The 22,710-nt window shown below is 42.1% G+C and overlaps 1 protein-coding gene across 2 annotated transcripts in view; it reads left to right on the top strand.

Moving 5' to 3' along the window:
* The first annotated feature begins 8,935 nt into the window (after nucleotides 1–8,935).
* Nucleotides 8,936–22,710, top strand: part of EFHC1 (EF-hand domain containing 1) — a 71,171-nt gene continuing 57,396 nt past the window's right edge. Inside the window, exons 1-3 of one of the 2 annotated variants that reach the window (XM_028097498.2) lie at nucleotides 8,936–9,084; nucleotides 18,489–18,710; nucleotides 22,196–22,483. In XM_028097498.2, the coding sequence (XP_027953299.1) occupies nucleotides 9,022–9,084; nucleotides 18,489–18,710; nucleotides 22,196–22,483 (573 nt within the window). In that variant the 5' untranslated portion in view covers nucleotides 8,936–9,021. The remainder of the gene's footprint in view (nucleotides 9,085–18,488; nucleotides 18,711–22,195; nucleotides 22,484–22,710) is intronic. The other variant, XM_028097500.2, reaches the window with a different exon arrangement.

Below are 22,710 nucleotides of genomic sequence, written 5' to 3'. Positions count from 1 at the left end.
CAAGAGTGAGAAGACAACATTTGTCTGGCTTGAGGCACCACTGATAGAATTATGGATATCCCTCTTGCCCTAACCCTTTTTATGACCCACGGAGGCCATAGGCAGCTTGCAAATGCTTCTGTTGTCACTATTAATAGTTTAACCACTCTTCAGTTACTGATCCCTCAAGTATTTATGAGCACCTATTGGTGGCAGGTACCCATGTTGGCTCTGGATATCCCACAGTGAGGAAAAGAAAGCAGGGACCCTTGCACAGAGAGTTTTCAGACTGCTGAGAACGAGCATCTTCCCATGTTGGGCCATCACAGCATCTCCCTCTAGGTCTTGGTCTCCTAGTGACAACCTGAGAGCCAGATGGCCAGCCAAACCCAGGGGAGGCTGGGACTTGCTCTGTACCAGAACATTTTTAAAAGGACTGAGATCTCTACCTTTGTCCCCCAGAGACTAGAAATATCTCTCCCACCAGTAAGGCTGTCACCTATGGTCAGACCTCAACATTTCTTGTTACTCCTGTTGCTTCTCTAGCCCTTTACACTGTCCTCTAGTGTTTAATTCAGTCTCAGACACACTTTACACATCTGGACACAGAGTAGCCCTATATTTCCACAGGCAGTAAAGTCCCAGGTAATTAAAGCCCCATCCTTCAGGGAATGTAGGGTTCCAACCTGAGTACAAGTTCCTGATTTACTAAATTGGAAACAGCATGTTACGCTCTAGCTGTCTCCTTTAACAAAAAATAACCATCTTATCCCTTAAGGAACTTTTATTAAAATAATATGGAAGGAAATGCTTTGCAATAAAAGGAAAATTCATTTAAACATTAATTTTGAGAGCATATCTATCTAAGGTAAGGGCTTTTCTTACCTAACAGGATCTCATAGGAAGAGGTATGCACTGTATTTTAGATTCCAAGAGGCCTTGACCAACTCAAAGGCTACAGAGTAACACCTCAGATCTTATCGTGCATTATGCTTTCCAAAACATTTCCACATCCATTTAAGCTTCTAAATAATCATGTGAAGCAAGGCCAAAAAAATCTCCACTAAACTAGGAAACACCCTAGGAAAGTGGAATGATTGGTTCAAAGTCACATAACTCGTAATGTTTAAACTCAAACGCATTTTTCCTTCAGATAAATCCAAGGCTCAGCTAATCAGAAACATCAACACCCAAATATTTGCAGAGCCCTTTACAGTGTGTGAAGCACTTTTACTATTGTGCATACTTTAACCTAATCTCATTTTAACTTTTGTTCCTAAATACCTCATGAATAGCGAGGGTTGTATTGTTTCTTTGCAGGTTGAAGTGACTTACTTCACACTGTGTCCTTGGATGCCAAATAAAGCATTCTTTGCACCTCACAGTTTTCTTAGAGCCCAAAGGCAACAGGCCCAATTGGCGACAGGCCCTTGCTGGCCTAGAGTATAACATCAAATCTCACTCTCCAGTCACAGATTCTTGAAAATACTTTGATTCCTTGGATAAGAAATTCATCTGGTATTGATAATCTTGCCAGGGTTATGCAAACCCTCCCTCTCCTCTTTCACTAGGGATCGTCAGTTCTTCAAACAATCAGTTCTCCCAGGGATTTTGACATGTTGTATGACTTTGAATATGGGATTTAAAAAAAATTTTTCTCTGCCTTATAAAAGAGTTATAGACTTAGCAGAAAGTCCCCCAAGAGTCCTTATTTCTCATTTTCAAGTAATATATGCTAATTAAAGAAAATGCAGAAAAATAGGGAAAAAAAGATAATCCACGGGCCCATCACGAAAATAAACCTCTCCAGGGGAAAAATAAAGCTATAGTGAAATGTTATCAGTGATAGGTAAATTAGCTAGTGTCACATAAAATTATGCTTCCTGAAAAAAAAAAAAACAAATTGGGACCGAGAAATATTAAGCAATCTAATACTTTCATTCTATAAAGTACAAAATCAACGGTCTCTGGCTCAATTTATGGAAATACCAAGATAGTTACATTACACCCCCTTCTGACATTACACTACGTCGGTAATTTGATGATGCTATGGCTGAGATACTGGCTCACACGACAAAGCCGATGATACGTTATCTTGTGTTGAAAGAATTCTTTGAAATGCTTCTCCTGACTCAAGCCCTCTGAGAGTGCCCTGCTAGAAAGACCTTCACTGGAGGGGAGGCCTTGCCTGCTGAACGGGTGAGTATCCGGATTCACTGGCAGCCACTCCACAAACTCTGACCACCACTCGGTGCCAAGCCCTATTCTAGGAATACAGCAATGAACAAAACACACAAATCCTTGCCCTTGGGGGGCTTATTTTCAGGGGCTGGAGGTAGGGGTAAGACAGACAATGAACCAAATAAGTAAGTTATATAGAATGTTAGAAGGTGATGGTGCCAAGAAGAAACAGAAAGCAAGGAAGAACAGGCCAGAGGGGCGGGGTGGGTGTGCAGTTTTAAACAGGATCAGGGAAGACTCCAGAAAGAGGTGAGGGAGTTGGCTCTGTTTCTCTCCCAGGCAGAGGGAAGAAGTGCAAGGGCCCTGAGGCCAGAGCACACTAGGAATAGCAGGAGGCCAGCATGAACGGAGAGAGGGAGGGCAGTAGGAGATGCAGACTGTGAGAGCCTTGTAAGCACTTCAGCTCTTACTGTGACTTTAGGACAGGGTATGCTGGGGAAGAATTCTGTTCGAGAAAATTCAGGGTCATTGTTTACCTACATGGACTAATTACTAATTACACATTACCTTGCCCATAGAAAATGGTAAATCCTGTCCCTTTCAATCTACACAAAACCAGGTTATCATTAAGTGATTCCATCTATGGGCCTGGCCACAGGGACTCGGTTCCTGTGGACACACTCTGGTGCCTGGAGGATTCTTCCCAGATTCTTCTTAGCGTTTTTTTTTTAAGTGCTCAGAACACTGACCTCCACTTCCCAGATAGGCTTTGAGTGTTTCCTTGTTCTCCTGACACTGGTTTGTACTCTGGGTAATCCTCTGGGCAAAAATGCAATGAAACACCCAGGGCAGAGTCTATAAACTAGGAATAATAGTAACATTAACAGTTTACATTAGCTAGTGCTCACTCCTTGCCAAGTCCTTAGCCAAGCTGTTTTCTTAGATTCTTTCATTTAACCCTTCATACAACCCTATGAGATAGATGTTATTGTTGCCTCCATGTTACAAATGAGGAAACTGATAGATTAGGTAAGTTTGTCCCGGGCTACCTGGCTAGTAAGTAATGCAATCTCACAGAGACTCGGGACTTTGAATCCAGAGTCCGTATTCTTAACAACCAAAACAAAAGTGACTGTAGAAGGTCTTTTTGGTCTAACTTCCCCACTGCCAATTATGTGAACTAGAAGTGTAGAATTGGGAAGGAAGGGTAATATGGATTTTTTTTTTTTATTTTGTGCCCTCAAATGAAATAAACCTAAAGATGCAGTTCTTGTTTCATTTCTAGACACTTGAGCCAAGCATAAGTCCTCAGGCTGTTACTGCTGAAGCAGGACCGATAGTGAAATTCTTAAATGTATTTTTGTGCTAGAATCCAATGCAGACCTAGTCACATGACAAATGTCAATCTCAGAAGCCATCTGTGACATCTGGAAGAGCTTCGAGGACTCAAACCAGCTTTAAGAACCACTGACTATCCTCGATTATTTCCCTACACTTCTCTAGTGAATCCTTCCTTATCTTCAGGACCTGTTAAATATATCCTATTATTCATTAAAGTGAACTTGAGCACTATTCTGGGCTAACGTAATTTCTTTTTCTCAAAGACAACTATGGAAACATGCAAAGCATCTCCACTCAGTGTTTTGTTTTGTTTTGTTTTTTTCCAGCAAGAACAAATCATTTTGGAATCTGATTAATTTTACTGTGGTAAAAATACCTTAGCACAAAGTTCATATTCAATAAGTACTAGTGGCTATCATTGTCATAATTATTTCTATCACTTTATGCAGAGCAGGGTGCTGTGGGTTCTATACAGAAGTGTTCACCCTTTCCATGGGCTCTCGGAGGTATCTCCCAGAGTGGGAGCTCTCTGTCCTCGGGAAGGATTTCTCCCTACTCATAACAAATTAATACATGTTTTATTTTCCTAGGGTTCTGCATATTTTTCATCCATAGCTTTCACTTGGTTTTCAAGATGACCCCATGACCCCCAAACAATTAGTGATCATTAATTCTGGTTCAGGCTTCTCATTTTAGAGATGAAAAAACCAGAATCACAGGTAGGTAAGTTGTTTGAGCTCACACAAATATTCATAACACAGTGAGGACACGACTATAGTTCTTAAGACCCCAACCTGGTGTTTCATTTTCTGTTCTATGCTGCATATATAAAAGGAGAAAAGGAAGACTGCTTGAGGTGTGCAATGGGAGAGGGGGTATCAAAGGCATTTCCCCATTGTTTCAAGGTTATCATTTACCTGAATTAATGGACTCCACCTGCCTGCCCACATTTGGAATCCACAACTATAGTAGATATTACTGCCACATCACTCTCATATTTCTCTTTGTCCATACTATTAATAGCCTTCTTAAATCAGAGATGACTGACAAGCAGGATTGCAAAGTCAATGATCCCTCACGTGCTGAAGGAGGAGTATCTTTTCCATCTGAGAGAAGATGAGGTGGAGTGTAAGAAATATTCAGCTGGGAACCAGTCATTAGCTGATGGTTTCTTAATCTCTTTTGGTCTGGGGATTTCTCATCAGTAAAATGAGTGGGCTGGATAGTGTCGATTTCCAAGTGTTTTGATTGTGACCATGAAAAAAAATATCTGGAATATGAATGTGTATGTACATATTTTGAAAACTTTTTCAGTAAATTATTCTTACCCATATAATATGGGATACATCCTGATAATTTAGATCCTATTTCTTCCTTTTTTTAATGAAAAATTCTGACTGTTGTCACAATCCATTAAGTTGATTTTACCGCCTCCTAGTGGAGACCGGCAGTTAAAAATACTGGATGATCTCCAAGTCATTCCCTCACTTAGTTGGTCAATCATTTTACAACTGTTTATTGAGTATCCCAACTGTGTTGGGATCCGGGAAAATGGCAGTGACCAAAACAAATAACCTATCTTTATGATGCTTATATCCTGTGAAATCTCTGATTCTGTGAGGTGATGTTTGATAGGCTTTTTTAGAGAGAAGGGAATGCCATCTGAATCAGCTAAAGTTATAGAATGTGTCTGACTTAAGGAAGAAAAAAGGAGCAGAAACACAAGTTTTTTGGAACCCCTGGCAGGAAACCACTGCAAGGCCAAAACTAAACCCAAATTGCATGAGTTTGTGTCAAATGAAGATTTCCTGTGGGTCCTAAATCTGCCCCTATAACTACTTGGAAATCCCTGATGGTGTTTCTCTCTCCTTCTACCATACTTTGCAAAGATTGAAGTGGCTTGACTCTGGGCACTCTTCTAAGATAAGAGATTCCAGAAACTAAGAAGTGAGCGGTGGAAAGGAATGCTGGGTAGCACTCTGACTGAGGGACACTCCCCTGCAAGGTCTCACCACTATGGCCACACACTAGCCACACCCCCAGCACTTTCAAACTTACAGGTGTAGAATTGAGTTTTTTCAGAAACCATGTTGTACCGTTTTTATCCAGCAGAGGGAAGTAGAGCACCCAAAATCATTGCATAAATACTTACCGGGCGCGCGCGCGCGCGCACACACACACACACACACACACACACACACACACACACACACACACACACACACACACACACCTGCTTGATATATGTCCTGTGACTTTAGGTACTGAAGAATAATATCACAGGATTGCAAACGAATTCTGGATAAAGCCAGCATTCTGGGCAAAATCCTGAAAAAGAGATGCCTAATTTTTACAACTGCTTTATTTTAACCTCTGCCAGTCTGCTATCTCCCATCAGTTCCTGGGATCATCATCCAGCATGAGGCCCTCTTTCGGATTTGGTCTGCTGGCAGACTGATCTTTCCATATCTTCCTTTCCCCACGCTGTGAAACACCTGCTAAAGTCATGCGATATTTCTGCGGTCTTCTGAGTCCAGGCTTTATGCACAGCCTTCAGACCGTGGCACTTTTTTTTTTTTAAGATTTTATTTATTTATTTGAGAGAGAGAATGAGAGAGAGAGTACATGAGAGGGGGTAAGGTCAGAGGGAGAAGCAGACTCCCCGCTGAGCAGGGAGTCCGATGCGGGACTCGATCCTGGGACTCCAGGATCATGACCTGAGCCGAAGGCAGTCGCTTAACCAACTGAGCCACCCAGGCTCCCGCCCGTGGCACTTTTTACTCGAGCTGTCAGGGATGGTCAGTTTCCTGCTCCCTCCTGTATATTGCACCAAGTGGAAAATGGTGAGTGCAAACTGAAGCCTGATCCATGCTAAGTAGTCATGTTTGGGAGAAAGGGGATATAAACTTTTTTTTTAAAGATTTTTATTTATTTGTCAGAGAGAGAGAGAGAGAGAGCACAAGCAGGGGGAGCAGTAGAGGGAGAGGGAGAAGCAGGCTCCTCACTGAGCTAGGAGCCTTATGTGGGACTCGATCCCAGGACCCTGGGATCATCACCTGAGCCGAAGGCAGACGCTTAACGACTGAGCCACCCAGGCGTCCCCGGGATATAAACTCTTTTAAAAAAGATTTTATTTACTTATTTGAGAGAGTGAGCAAGAGAAAGAGCACAAGCCGGGCGGTGGGGGGAGAGGGAGAGGGAGAAGCAGGCTTCCCGCTGAGCAGAGAGCCCGATGCGGGTCTTGATTCCAGGACCCTGGGATCATGACCTGAGCCAAAGGCAGCGGCTTAACTGACTGAGCCACCCAGACGCCCTGTGATATAAACTCTTAATCATACCAAACCTCAGGGTTCAAGCAGTTTTCCGAAGCCCTACCTTTATTTTTTTATTCCCCCCCCTTCTTTACACACTTGTCCCTGTGCTTTTTAGCATCAATGCAACACGGCCCAGCTTCCTCTCCTCAGGGGTGATGGCATTTTTAGGAGAATATAGACCAAGAAAAGTTTTTGTCACCATGCACTTCTAGGGTCTGAAAGTATTAAAACACACTTGGTTAGCCATTTAACTAGTGTGTTCTTCTGGAACAGAAAGGCATTTGAGCAGAGGCCACTCTTCAAATAGAAACAGATGACACAATGGACAATAGACTTAGGCATGACTTACCCTTTCCAGCCCCCACGGACTTCTTCCCTACCCAATCTAGGGAATATAGACCCAAGTGCGACCAAGCAGTTAGTCCAGAAGGGCTCTTTCAAGTGTATCCTAATGCCATGGATTTACTTTTATTAAGATAGAGAGGAGGGCAGGATCGTATAACTGGTAAGAGTTAAAGGTTATTATCCAAGAGTCAGCAAGGATTATAGCTACCAGTGTTTCTGGATACTCAGCATCAGTGAGGTGGAGAGAAGTGAGAGAGGCATCTTCAACCTCTTTAAAGGTTGAACTTGCCATTTTGAAGTATTCTTCCAGTAGCTGGCTTGTATCCTAGGTCAGTGGCTAAGATATAATGCAATGGACAGTTGCTTTTAAAGTTTTCAGTAAATTCAACAATGGTAATTCATCGATTTTTAAAGCATTAAATGCCTGCATTAAAGTAATATACTAATAGAAAATTTTTAAAAATTTAAAGGTAAAAAAAGGGGAGGGGACAAGAACAGGAAAACAGAAGTAGTGAGGAGAGAGGAGGGGTTAGTGGAAAATAAACTAAGCAGGATGTGGTAGACAGCCACCAATAACTGCTTCAGGTGCCATCAGTGGATTCATGTCCTTCACCCCCTGAGCTTCATGCCCATTAGTGAAGCCCAACAGGGGGATTTGCTCTGACAAGCGGCAATAAAACTAAAGCTGCTGTCTGCATTAGCACTCAACTACCCATGACGTGGAGCTATGCTTTCTGTGGCAGGCTTGCTACTCTATCATGTTCCTAAACTGGCTCATTATCAGGAACAGCTGTTATAAAAATCAGATTCCTGAACTCTATTTCAGACCTAATGAATCCCATGTCTGGGCACCAGGGTTTTGTTTGCTTTTTGTTTTTATTTTTAAACTCCTCGGTGCTGATGGATAGGGTTTTCTTTCTTTCCTGAAGATGCTTCGGGAACGAGATTATATTTCTTTAAAGGCATAATAATTTAAACAAGTTTTATAAAAATCACCAAAGGCGAGAATACCTACGATCCTGACACTATCTCACCCCACTTGTTTGCGTCTTTATGACTTAGTTTTCTCTCCGAAGGAGATACATTTCCCCCTGTGGGTCGGATCTTTGCATTGCAGCGGCAGAGAGGTATAGAGATCAAGAGAATTGAGATAAGCACCCTATAGCTCTACAGTCAACGAATATTGAGTGTCCTGGGGTGAATAGGCAAGGCCCAGCCTTCAAAAATTGAGAGGCTGCAAAGCGGCAGGTATTGACCCGTAGAATAAAGAGAGGCGAAGATGGAAAATAATGCAGCAATGGGAGGATGAGGGACGATCGGTTGCATTAGTTCCCTGAACATCCTTGAGCAAGAGATACAACCATGAGTAATCCGCAGCCCCTGCCCCCAACAAGCACGGGCACGGGGTGCCACTTTCAACCGGAACCAACCATTTACACTTCAGTGTGAACCGGGACAAGAGCCCTATTCCCAAGGCTGGGAGAAGACGGGACCCGAGCTCACGGCGCGGGCGGGGAGCTGTGAGGACTGGGTGGACGGAAGGAAGCACCTTCCCCTCCACTGTAACCCCTCTAAAGGCCGGCCCCCACCCCTGAACCTCAAGGTGACGAGGGGAGCCTCCTCGCAGTCACGTCCTCCCACCACGCCCACCAGCTCCCGCCTCAGTCAGAACGCCGGGCCCGCGGGCGGCGCACGCGCAGACCCGTCGCGCCCGCGCCTCAGGCCCCGCCCCCGCGCGCGGCGCTCCGGATGTTTGGCATTACCATGGAGCTTCGCGAGGCCGGCGGACGCGGCTCGTCGCCCCGGCAACCCAGGAGGCCAACACCGGACTCAGGTGGCGGCGGCGGCGAAAGCGGCGGCGATGGTGTCCAACCCTGTGCATGGCCTGCCCTTTCTCCCGGGCACGTCCTTTAAGGACGCCACGGTGAGGACTTCTCTGCCCCACCCCCACCCGGCCCCACCCCCGGCGGCCTCGGAGAGCTCGCCCCTTGGTGCACCTGCCTCCTCCACCCAAGATTGCCCTTTCCCTTCAGACCCCGTCCTCTGTCCCCACTTTTCTCAGTCCGCCACCACAATTCCTGCGTCCTCCCCCTCCAGCCTCACCCTCTCTCCCCCAGGCTTTGCCCTCCGCTCCATCCTCTAGTTTTTTCACTCCATCCTGGCAGTCTATTGGCCTCCTTCGTTCTCGTCGGCCTAGCTGCGTTCTTCCTCCTGCCCTGCTCCTTTAGCCCCTGCCTCTCCTCCCCCAAGATCTCTGTTTTCCCCCACTTTCCTCCCCAGCTCTGGCTAGGTCCTCTCCTAGCTCATTCTCCCACACCGTACCCCTCTCTGCCCAGCTCCCTTCTTGTCCGCCCTCAGTCCCCCAGGCTAGCCCCTTCTCCCGCTCAGCCTCCTTACATCTTCGTCCTCCTTCCCACAGCCGCATCCTGCCCATCTCCCCAGGCCTATCATTCCCGCTCGCCTCCTTCCTCTTCCTTATCCTGGACCCACTAATCTTGCCCCCTTCCAGCTCCGTCTCCAGTCTTATATAAATCATTTCCACTCATTCTCCTCTTTCCACCAGGTTCTTTTACGCAGTCTCCGCCCTCCTCATTTATGCTTCTACCTAGCCCCATCCCCTTTCCGTTCAGCACTTCTGACTTGTCTACAGCCTAGTCCCAGCTTCTCCCCAGTCCTGTTTTATCTTCTTTCTCAATTGCTGTTTCTCCAAAAGTTAGACTTTCAACACTTGCCTATCTTCCTCCCAAACCATCCCTCCCTGCTTTGTAGGAGATAATTCCATTCCAGTCCTTTCAACCACAATTGATTAGCTGTTTTTTTTCTTCCCCTAGTCCTATTCTTTTCTAACATTTTAATGAAAGATGCCTGATTAGATGATTTTGCTCCTTTGCTACTTTTAACTGTTTTTAGTTGTATTCTGTAGACCAAAAAAAAAAAAACTTGTTTTTTTTTCCTCCTGACATAGCTTAGCCCTTGACAGAATTATTTAGTATTTGTTTTAATTTTAACCTGGTTACTGAAATATATGTTTGAAGATCAATGTTGAGATTCAGTAAACTGTCATAGATGAGACAATAATAAATTGTATAGCTTAATAATTTAAGCTGTAAGCTCCTTTCCATGTATATAAAGGTAAGATAAAATATGTAGTCCATTTATTTTCTTTGGGAGAATGAACTGAAATTGAAATTTTGGTGAGGGAGTGTGGATTCTGAGCCTCTTCTTCATAATTATCCCTGCATTAAGACACAGCATCGCAGAGCTTTTCCTTCAGTGGGCTTTTTCATTCTTGTAAGTTAGAAATTGTAGGCACATTCCTGTCCCGTGCAGGAGCAAGCCTAAGCGTTTGGTGTTGGTGAGTGTGGGTTAGGCAGGGTTGAGTCGATTTGGGGGATTACAAATGTACAGATGTAGGTCCCAGGCTCTGAGAATATACATTGCTGTCCTTCATATAAGAATAACTGTGCATTGGACATATTTTCTATTTTAAAAACACGGTCCAAGTGTCAACCTATTTGCCTATTTGGTCACTATCTTTACTCAGCACTGAAGAACTAGGTGTGTATTACACTCAAAGCATTCAGAAGGTGAACCAAAATGACTAAGAGGGTTGGGGAGGCTACCCAGTCTCTGGTATTTTGTTAGACTAGCCTGAACAGACTAAGACAGTTTGTAAGTATTTTCTCCCATTCCCTAGGTTGCCTTGTCATTTTGTTGATTATTTCCTTTGCTGTACAGAAGCTTTTTAATTTTATGTAGTTCCACTTCTTTATTTTTGCTTCCGCTGACTGTGCTTTTGTTATTATATCTAAAAGTCATTGTCGGAACGCCTGGGTGGCTCAGTCGTTAGGCGTCTGCCTTCGGCTCAGGTCATGATCCCAGGGTCCTGGGATCAAGTCCCACATCATCGGACTCCTTGCTCAGTGAGAAGCCTGCTTCTCCCTCTCCCTCTGCTGCTCCCCCTGCTTGTGCTCTCTCTCTCTGACAAATAAATAAAAATATTTTAAAAAATAAATAAATAAAAGTCATTGTCAAAACTAATGTCAGGGAGTTTTTCCCTTTTTTTCTTCAAGGAGTTTTATAGTTCCAGGTCTTATGTTTAAGTCTTCAATCATTTTGAGTTAATTTTTGTGAGTTCTATAAAATAGGGATCCATTTTCATTCTTTTGCCTGGATACCCAGTTTTCCTGGCACCATTTGTTGAAGAGACTGTCCTTTCCCTATTGTGTATTCTTGGCACCCTTGTCAAAGACAGTTGACCATATATGCATGAGCTTATTTCTGGGCTCTATTCTGTTCCATTGGCTTATGTGTCTCTTTTTATGCCAGTACCATGTAGTTTTGATTACTACTGTAGCTTTGTAATGATAGTTTGAAATCAGGAAGTGTGACGCCTCCAGCTTTGTTCTTTTTTATTGTTATGTTAATCACCATACATTACATCATTAGTTTTTGATGTAGTGTTCCATGATTCATTGTTTGTGCATAACACCCAGTGCTCCACACAGAACGTGCCCTCCTTAATACCCATCACCAGGCTAACCCATCCCCCCACCCCCCCTCCCCTCTAGAACCCCCAGTCCGTTTCTCGGAGTCCATCGTCTCTCATGGTTCATCTCCCCCTCCGATTTACCCCCCTTCATTCTTCCCCTCCTGCTATCTTCTTTTTTTTTTTCTTAACATATATTGCATTATTTGGTTCAGAGGTACAGATCTGTGATTCAACAGTCCTGCACAATTCACAGCACTCACCGTAGCACATACCCTCCCCAATGTCTATCACCCAGCCACCCCATCTCTCCCACCCCCCCACCACTCCACCACTCCAGCAACCCTCAGTTTGTTTCCTGAGATTATAGCTTTGTTCTTCTTTCTCAAGACTGCTTTGGCTATTTGGGGTTTTTGTGGTTCCATGCAAATTTTAGGATTGTTTTTTCTATTTCTGTGAAACATGCCATTGGAATTTTGATAAGGATTGCACTGAATTTGTAGATCACTTTGGATAGTGTGGACATTTAAGCAGTATTAATTCTTCCAATCCAGGAACACAAGATACCTTTCCATTTGTTTGTGCCTTCTTTAATTTCTTTCATCAGTGTCTTATAGTTTTCAGTGTATAGGTTTTTCATGTACTTAAATTTATTCCTAAGTATTTTATTGTTTTTATGCTATTGTAAACAGAATTGTTTTCTTAATTTCAATTTCAGATAGTTCATTGTTAGTGTATAGAAACACAGTTTTTCTCTGTATGTTGATTTTGTATCCTGCAACTTTACTGAATTCATTGATTAGTTCTAACAGTTCTTTGGTGGAGTCTTTAGGGTTTTCTGAATTTAAGATCATGTCATCTGCATACAAAGAGGGTTTTACTTCCTTTCCTATTTGGATGCCTCTTCTTTTTGTTGCCTGATTGCTCTGGCCAAGACTTCTAGTTCTATGGTGAATAGGAATGGTAAGAGTAGACACCCTTGTCTTGTTCCTGATTTTAGAGGAAAAGTTTTCAACCCTTCACCATAGAGTTTGATGTTAGCTATGGACTTGTCACATATGGTCTTTACTGTGTTAAGGTATGTTCCCTCTATACTCAGTTTGTCAAATTTTTATTATGAATGGATATTTTGTCTTTTTCTTCATCTCTTGAGATGATCATATGATTTTTATCTTTCATTCTCTTAATGTGTTGTATAACAAGTACTCATGTGTGTATGATGAACCATCCTTGCATCTCAGGGATAAATCCCACTTGGTCATGATGTATGAGCCTTTTAATGAGCTGTTGAATTTGGTTCGCTAATATTTTTTGATAATTTTTGCATCTATATTCATCAAGGATATTGGTCTGTAACTTTCTTTTTTTTATAGTACCCTTATCTGGTGTTGATATCAGGGTGATCTTTTTTGTTTCTTGATGCATGCATTTATCACTATAAAATCCTCTATTGGGGCACCTGGGTGGCTCAGTTGGGTATCTGACTTTTGGTTTTGGTTCAGGTCATAATCTCAGGGTTGTGGGATCGAGCTCCATGTTGGGCGCTGCCCTGAACGGGGAGCCTGCTTGGGATTCTCTCTCTCCCTCAGCACCCCCATCCCTACCCCCACTGCTCTCTCTCTCTTGCTGTCTAAAAACAAAACAAAACAAAAAAACCCTATTAAACTGCTTTTGCAGGTTCCCAAAGGTTTACATATGTTGTGCTTCTATTTTCATTTGTTTCAAGATACTTTTTGATTTCCCTTTTGATTTCTTCTTTGACCCACTGGTTGTACAAGGGTGTGTTGCTTAATTTCCACATATTTGGGAGTTTTTCAGTTTTCTTCCTGTTACTGATTTCTAGTTTCATACTGTTGTGGTGCAAAAGCATACTAGGTATGATTTCAATCTGCTAAGACTTATTTTGTCACCTATCATATAACCTATCCTGGAGAATGTTGGTATACTTTAGAAGAATGTGTATTTTGCTGTTGTTAGATGGATTATTCTTTTTATGTCTGTTAGGTCTGTTTGGTCTAAAGTATGGTTCAAATCCAACCTTTCCTTGTTCATTTCCTATCTGATTTAGTCATCTATTGAAATCCCTTACTATTATTGTCTTGTTGTCTATTTCTCCTTTCACATCTGTTAGTATCTGCTTTGATGTGGGGTGCATGTATATTTATGATCATATCTTTTTCCCCCTCTGTTTTATTTTAATTCCAGCATAATTAACACAGTGTTATATTAGTTTCAGGTGGTTGTTATATCTTCTTGATTAATTGATCCCTTTACCGTTATATAATGACCATCTGTGTTTCTTGTTACCATTTTTGGCTTAAAGTCTATTTTGTTTGTTGTAAGTATACTTACCTATGTCTCTTTTGGTTTCCACTTGCATGGATTATCTTTTCCATCCCTTCACTTTCAGCTTATGTATGTGCTTCAAGCCAAAGCAAGTCTCTTATAGTCTCTTATAGTATAGGCAGCATATAGTTGATCTTGTGGTTTTTTTTTTTTTAAATCATTCAGCTTTTTGTCTTTTGATTAGAAAATTCAGTTCATTTATGTTTAGAGTAACTATTGATAGGTAAGGATTTATTAATGCCATTTAATGTTTTCTGGCTGTTTTGTAGTTCCCTTGTTCCTGTCTTGTTGTCTTCCTTTGTGTATTGATGATTGGTCATAGTATCTTTGATTTTTTTCTCTTTATTTTTTGTGAAGCTGCTGTAGGTTTTTGCTTTGTGGTTACCATGAAACTCACATGAAACATATCTGTAGCGGTCTATTTTACACTGATAGCAGCTCAACTTTGATCACATATAAACACCCTATCCTTATTTACCCTCCTCACTTTAGGTTTTTTGATGTCACCATTTATATCTTTTTATATTTTGTATCCACTAACAAATTGTTGGAGCTACAGAGGTTTTCAGTACTTTAGTCCTTTAATCTTTATACTAGAATTAAGAAGTGAATACATCACCATGTTACAGTTTTAGGGTATTCTAAATCTGACTATATGCTCACTTTATCCCTGTGTTGTGTATTTTCATGTTACTAATTAATGCCTTTTTATTTCAGCTTGAACTTCTTTCAGCATTCCTCATAAGGCAGGTTTAGTGGTAATAAATCTTCTCATCTTTGTTTATTAGGGAAGGTCTTTATCTTGCCTTCCTTTCTGAAGCACATTTTTTCTGGATAAAGTATCCTGTGTTGGCAGTTTCTTTTTTTAACACTTTGAATGATCCCATTCTCTCCTGGCCTGTAAGATCTCTGCTGAAAAATGTGCTGATCGTTTATGGAAGTTACCTTGTATGAGAGAGTTTTTTTTTCTTTTACTGCTCTTAAAATTCTTTCTTTGTCTTTGATTTTATTATTATGTGTCTTGGAGAAGATTATTTTTTTTTAAAGATTTTATTTATTAGAGAATGAGAGATAGAGAGCATGAGAGGGAAGAGGGTCAGAGGGAGAAGCAGACTCACTGCTGAGCAGGGAGCTCGATGCGGGACTCGATCCCGGGACTCCAGGATCATGACCTGAGCCGAAGGCAGTCGCTTAACCAACTGAGCCACCCAGGCGCCCTTGGAGAAGATTATTTTAGATTGAAATTTTGAGTACCAATAGCTTCATGAACTTGAATGTCCAAATCTCTCCCCAGGTTTGAGTAATTCTCAGCCATTATTTCTTTAAATAAGCTGTCTACCCCTTTCTGTATTCTCCTTCTAGAGAAGGATCCAGTGATACATACATGATTTTTCTTGTTGGTATTTCATAAGTTCCATGGGCTTTCTTCATTCCTTTTCATTCTTTTTTCTTTTTGCTCCTCTGTGGGTTAACTTCAAGTTATTTGTCTTCTAGCTTACAGATTCTTTCTTCTGCTTGTTCAGATCTTCTTTTGAAGCTATAGTTGAATTCTTCAGTTCAGTCATTGTGTTCTTCAGCTCCAAAATTTGTTTGGTTCTTTTTTATATTTTCTAAGTCTTTATTGAACTTCTCACTTTGTTCCTTTGTTGTTTTCCTGATATCATTAAATTGCCCATCTCTGTTCTTTTGTAGGTCTCCTGAGCATCTTTAGGACAATTCTGAATTTTTTTCATTAGGCAATTCCTGGTTCTCCATTTCTTTGGGGCCAGTTACTATAGGTGGTGGAATCATGTTTCCCTGATTCTTCATGATCCCTATATCTTGCATAGGTGTCTTCACATGAAGAAGCACTACCTCTTGCAGACTTTATGGACTGACTTTGGTAAGGGATGACTTTGACCTGTGGTGGAGGTATGCTGCAGTTTGCTGTGATCCTGGGCCTAGTGGTGTAGGGCACCGAGTGCAGGGCTTTGTGGCAACACTGGGTTTAGGTTTAGGGGACATGATGTCTCTTTGCCCAGGCCACTGGGGTCTATGGCACTGACAACTGTGTAGTCCTTGACAGGTGCTACAGGGGGTCCATAGTGGCTGCAAGGGCTTTGGGGGGTCTTTAGCGACCTCCAGGTCCAGCAGCTAGGGAACAGGGCAAGCAGCAGTGGTGACTGGAGCTAGGACACATAATTGGCTGTCGGGTGCCAGCTGTGGATGCCTGTGTAGTGGCAGGGGCCGTTTACAGACACACACATGGTGGTGGGAAGCAGAGAAGGCAAGGGCCAGGGCCAGCTATGGGCTCACTGGCAGCTGCACAAGGCCCTGGTTGTTGGTGTGTCCTCCTGTGGCTGCACACTCTCCCCCCAGCATGCACACTGCAGTGGAGGCCTGTGATGAGGGTTGGTCCGTGTGCAGATGCACAGCTGGAGGGGCTAGTTCCAACTGCATGAACGGGGAGGGGTCAGCCAGAGGGTGTCTGTGCTGGCATCTTGCACTCCAGCAGCTGCAGAGTTCTGAGCTGGCTGCCGGCGTGGTTCCCAGGCTCTGGCGGGGATGTGGGGAGGGGAGGCTGGGCAAGGGGCTCTGATGCTTGGCATCATGAATGCCTGTGGGATGAACACTGATGAAATCTGCAGGGGGTACCCAGTGGCCACGGCCATCCTGGCCCTTGGCTTTGGCTCAGTGGTAAGATCTGCCAGGTTTGTCTGCAGAGCAGGTGTCTACACACCACAGTCACTCCGACTGTAGCCCCTACTTTGCTTCTGTGTTCCTAGCTGGCCTTATACACTTCAGCTTTGCCAGTCTGGGTGGGAGGAAACTGAAGTGGGACCTTTGTGGACTGCCCCAAAAGACTGGAGAAGCTGGTTGCTCTTCCTTCCTGGCCAGGGGATTTCTTTCTGGCCAAGAAGTTCCCTCTTGACACTGAGCAGTGCTGGCTTGGGGGATGAGATGATGCAGCAGAATGAAGTCTTCCTTCTTCTTGTGTAGTTATTCTTGTGTTTTTTGTTCCACTGTGTTCCTAAAACCTAACTGGACTCCAAAGCTCTTCCAGAGCTGTTTTTGTCCGTGGATAACTGTCTAATTGTTGATCTTTGTGGAGGGGTAGGGAGGCTGGGGTGTCCTATGTTACCATTTTGGTCTCTCCTCTGCCTTCAAAAATATTTCCTTTCCACTTTTTTCTTTTTTTATTTAATCTTTTGTTTTTTTCAATTTCCAGAAAAAAAATATGTTCATTATAAAAAAAAATCAACTTAATTCAGAAAGAATACAGAGAACATCCAAATCCAGTTTCTTTTTGTGCATGTGTTTGCATGCTTCTAATTATAGTACCCATATAATTTTTAAATTTTTTTTAAGCTTTTGTTTATTTGAGACAGAGAGCACAAGTGGGGAGGAGGATCAGAGGGAGAGGGAGAAGCAGACTCCCAACTGAGCAGGAAGCCCAATGTGGGGCTCGATCCCAGGACTCTGAGATTATGACCTGAGCTGAAGGCAGACATTTAACCAACTAAGCCACCCAGGTGCCCTATGGTATACATATAATTTTATATACTGCTTTTTGTGCTTATTGAATCATAAACATTTTTTGCAGATTGCCACATGGTCTTTGAAACCAATATTTTAATGGCTGCGTCATAGTCCGTTAAGTGAGTTTTCCATCATTAACTCATATGTTTGTCTTTTATATTGTTTCCAATGTTTTACTATTGTAATTAACATTACAGTGGTCAGCTTTAGGCATATTGTTCTTTCTCATAATTTTGGATTATATTTTTAAAATAAAGGATCGAGGGTAGAATTTATTGAGTTCAAGACTTTAAACGTATAATACTCACTTGCTTCCAAAGAGTTGTATGAATGTATCAGTATTATTATAACAAGAAAAGCCTTTTATTTTAGGCAAAAATTCATTTCTCAGAGTCAGATCTTCTAGGTTCCATGGTTTATGAACACTAGATAAGATTAAAAACACAGAGGGGCGCCTGGGTGGCTCAGATGGTTAAGCATCTGCTTTCGGCTCAGGTCATGATCCCAGGGTCCTGGGATCGAGTCCCACATCGGGCTCCCTGCTCCTTGGGAGCCTGCTTCTCCCTCTGCTTCTCTCTCTCTCTCTCTCTCCCTCTCTCTCCCTCTGTCTCTCATGAATAAATAAATAAAATCTTTAAAAAAAATTAAAAACACAGAAAGAATTAAGTGAAAGATTGAGTATAGATAAGATAATATCTTAGTTTCTCATGAAAAGTGAGCTGGTAATTATATTGGGCATTCTGGAGCAGGGCTTTAAGTTTTATTTTAAGCTCAGACTGCTGCTTTTCTCCCTGTTCCTGACCAGGTGTTTTAGCTTAAAATATAAGAACCTTCTAATATAGGTAAGCATTTTGATACAAGGTTTGTGATGTTTTTAAGTGAAGGTTTAAGTTATGATGTTTTTGAAAGTTAGCTCTTTTACCTAACACATATTTATAAAATATTATTAATGAAACACTTCTTTTGTTCTTCAGAAAGCAGCATTTCATAGAAGCCAGACACTGGGCTACAGGAACGGCTATGCAGTTGTTCGACATCCAACAGTTGGTATAGGCGGGGAGCGGCTCCAGGTCAACCAGCTGTCCCAGGCTGAGCTGGATGAGTTGGCCAACAAGGCACCAGTTTTAACTTTTGGCCAACCTAAGCGGGCCCCACCTGCAGAATTTATTCCTGCACATGTGGCTTTTGACAAAAAGGTATCATCTGGGATTTCCGGGTACCCCTTGAATTCAGATTTCTGAGAGCCAACTGTTTGCAGAAAAGTCAACAGCAAACCACAGGTTTTCCAGAGGGCTCTGAGGAGAAAATTGTTCAAATGCCTCAACCTTTAGTCATAGACAGCTGAACTCAGGATTGAAAAAGGCTTTCTTTAGTCAGGAAGCTTATTACAGAAAATAATTCCCTGTAGACTTCAGTGAAATGTTTTCCAAATACAGTTAGAGAAAAGTTGGATGAATTCTGAATTCTTGAGTTCACATTGCTCCATGTTTACCTGCTCTGTGCTGTCTACTTTTTGGAAGTCTTATCTGTACTGATGGCAAACCCTTAGTCTTTGTGAAATGCATCACGACAACTCCATCTTTTGTCAGTTTTAATCAGTCTGTCTTCGTAAGTTTTTATTTTTCAGGGAACGTTTCAGGTTTGCATAATATAACCAAAGGATAGTCTAACATTTTCATTTCTGTCTCATTTACCCTTATGCTTTTGTAATGTGAGCTATTTTAGTTCCATCTGTTGACATTTCCATATCATCCTTGATTCTCCTTGTCAGTGGGCCTCTTCTTTAAGGTGAGGTAGTCCTAACTCTGGCCATGCAACAGAATCCCTAGTGGGACTTTTAAGAAACTGAGATGTCACCCTAACCCTCATCGATCTTAATTTCCAGATAATTTTTATGTATAACTGAATCTGAGAACTACTGACCAGTTTTTACAAGTTAGCTTTCCTAATTTACTCCTAGCTTATTTTCCTTCTGTCTTTTTTTTGGTCTTTCTTTTCATTTTTTCTTTTTGTTAAATGTCTATAGTGTTCATCTAGCTAGTCAGCTTTAATTGAGTACCTATTTCTTTTTAAGATTTTATTTATTTATTTGACAGAGAGAAACACAGTGACAGAGGGAACACAAGCAGGGGGAGTGGGAGAGGGAGAAGCAGGCTTCCCACGGAGCAAGGAGCTTGATGCAGGGCTTGATCCCAGGACCCTGGGATCATGACCTGAGCCGAAGGCAGACGCTTAACGACTGAGCCACCCAGGTGCCCCTAATTGAGTACCTATTGAAACTAGTGGCTGAAAAATAGAAAATAACCTGGTGGTGGAATTATGCCATTTACATTCATTAATCACTTAGTTTAAAAATTTTTTTTAAATGTCTCGGCCATAATCCATACCATCCTCCTGTCCCCATCTCAGTGAACTCATCCAATAGGAACATGTTCATATATCCATTCAGAAGCTGAACCTAAACAGTATCAGTTACATGGTTGGGTATTTCTCTACCTTTTTCTTGTTTCTTTGTGAGTCTACAGATAGTTTCAGCCCCAGCTGTGCCCCTAACCCTGAGTTTGGCCTCGGGCAAGTCACTTTACCACCCTGAGTCTCCATTTGTAAAATGAGGGAGGTTCAGTTAGCTGATTACTTCTGGCTCTCACATTTGTGTATTTATATATCTGTGGCTCATATTACAGATCATTTCATGCATGAATTAGTGATCATGCCCCCACTTATAGTGATCATGTCTCCATTTCAGTTCTTTGTAGTGGATCTACAAAGTTACTTGAAAACGATCTTTTGTCTTTTGTTTTTACTGTATTATCTTTCTCCTTTATTTATTTATTTTTTAAAGATTTTATTTATTCATTTATGAGAAAGACAGAGAGAGCACAAGCAGGGGGAGAGGCAGAGGGAGAGGGAGAAGCAGACTCCCTGCTGAGCAGGGGGCCTGATGCAGGACTCGATCCCAGGACCCTGGGATCATGACCTGAGCCGAAGGCAGACGCTTAACCATCTGAGCCACCCAGGCGCCCTTATCTTTCTCCTTTAAACATTCTATTCCATTCATGTATTTCATCTTTTTATTAAGAGTTTTAAGGTTTTATTCCATTATATGCTTATTTCACATAAGCAATTGCCTGATCTCTTTGGCTTTTAATCTTGTTTTTCCACAGTAGACACTACACCTTTTTAGCAACAGCACTCATGTATAAAATTATGCATCTTCCCATTCATCAAGCCATATTTGTGTCTTCACTAAACGGTTTTCTTGGTTTGTTCCTCTAGTTCCAGTGGAGGTTTAGGTTTACACTCTTGTCTACCTATAACACCATTCTAGTATTTTCTCTTCATGGGAGGAAATATTAAAAATAAAGACAGGATAAAAGAAAGTTTTAAAGTTAATCCCAAAGCTTGTCAACACAAGCTTTTAATATTTTTAAATGTGCAAGAGAACATGCCATTTTGGATTCCCCCTGATACTCCCCAGAGGACCTAAGGTTTCCTCCATCTGTCATGTATGTTTCTGAGTACAGTGAGGGTGTGTTTACATGCCACTCAAAGATTCTGTGCTGGATTGATGATTTGAGTCTCATTCATATGAATTCTCTAAGGATGAATATGTCATTAATATGCATTTACAGGCCACTTTCCTTCTAAAGAAATGGACTTGAGGCTTCGTTTTCATTTTGAAACCAAAGGTTATAGTCTTGCCCAAATTTTTGACTCTTTGCAGAAATTCTAAGAGATTTTTGACACGGAAGTGAAGCTAGTACAGTTAAGGTCTTTAAGCCATCTCATCAAGAACCACATTACTAAGTAGTCTATGTGTAGTTTGAGTATCTAGAGCAAAGATCAGCAAACGTTTTCTGTAAAGGGCCAAATAGTAAATATTTGGGGCTTTGCAGGTATCTTAGTCTACTTGAGCTGCCATCACAAGATACCATATACTGGTGCCTTACGTAATAGAAATTAATTTTCTCACTATTATGGAGGCTGGAAGTCTAAGATCAAGGGTCCTGCTGATTCAGTTTCTTGTGAGGGCTCTCTTCCTGGCTTTAGATAGCTGCCTTTTTGCTATGTCCTCACGTGGCCTTTCCTCAGGGTAGGTTTGCTGAGAGAGAGGTCTTCCTCTCCTTACAAAGTCACTAATTCAATTGGATCAGGGCCCCACTTTTGGGACCTCACTTAAGCTTAATTACTTCCTAAAGACTCTGTCTCCAAATACAGTCATATTAAGGGTTAGGGCTTTTACATACAAATTTTTTTGGGGGGGCTAAGACAAAATTCAGTCCATAGTAGCAGCCCACGTGGTCTCTATCACAGCTACTCAATCCTGCCCTTATAATTGGAAAGCAGCCATTGACAAATACCTGCTAATTATTTACATAATTATTTGTGGATACTGAAATTTGCATTTTGTATCATTTCCATGTGTTGTGAGATTTTATCCTTTTGATTTTTTTAACCATTTAAATATGTAAATAAAACATTCTTAGCTTGGAGGTGATACAAAATCAGCTGGCAGGAATAGATGGGTCCCATGGACCGTAGTTTAGCAGCCTTTCATTTAGAAAATAGGAGTGATGAGTATTTAGTTCTCCCCGAGTGGCTCTCTTTAGAGGAGGATACTGGATGTTTTTTGGATGAGAGACTAATACAATGCCATTTCTCTCTGCCTTGTGTGTTATAGGTGCTGAAATTTGATGCCTATTTCCAAGAAGATGTTCCTATGTCAACTGAGGAACATTATCGGATTCGTCAAGTGAACATTTACTACTACCTGGAAGATGACAGCATGTCTGTCGTGGAGCCTGTTGTGGAAAACTCTGGGATCCTTCAAGGCAAGTTAATCAAACGCCAGCGGCTAACCAAGAATGACCAGGGAGACCATTACCATTGGAAAGACCTAAATCGAGGAATAAACATTACAATTTATGGCAAAACTTTCCGCATTGTTGACTGCGACCGATTCACGCAGGTATGATATATATTTCTGGAAATTGTGGTGTCTGAGGCATCATTCTAATTTATGGAAGGATACATTTCATTTATAAGGGCAAGAGGAGGGGCGTCCGGGTGGCTCAGTCAGTTAAGCATCTGCCTTTGGCTCGGGTCATGATCTTGGGGTCCTGGGATCCAGCCCCGCGTGGGACTCCCTGCTTGGCGAGGAGTCTGCTTGTCCCTCTCCTTCTGCCTCTCCCCCCC

The sequence above is a fragment of the Eumetopias jubatus genome, unplaced genomic scaffold (assembly GCF_037043125.1).
Source record: "Eumetopias jubatus isolate StellerSeaLion01/CBP00866 unplaced genomic scaffold, mEumJub1_p1.0 scaffold_6, whole genome shotgun sequence".
Lineage (NCBI taxonomy): Eukaryota > Metazoa > Chordata > Mammalia > Carnivora > Otariidae > Eumetopias > Eumetopias jubatus.
This window is presented reverse-complemented; position numbering and strand designations above follow the sequence as displayed.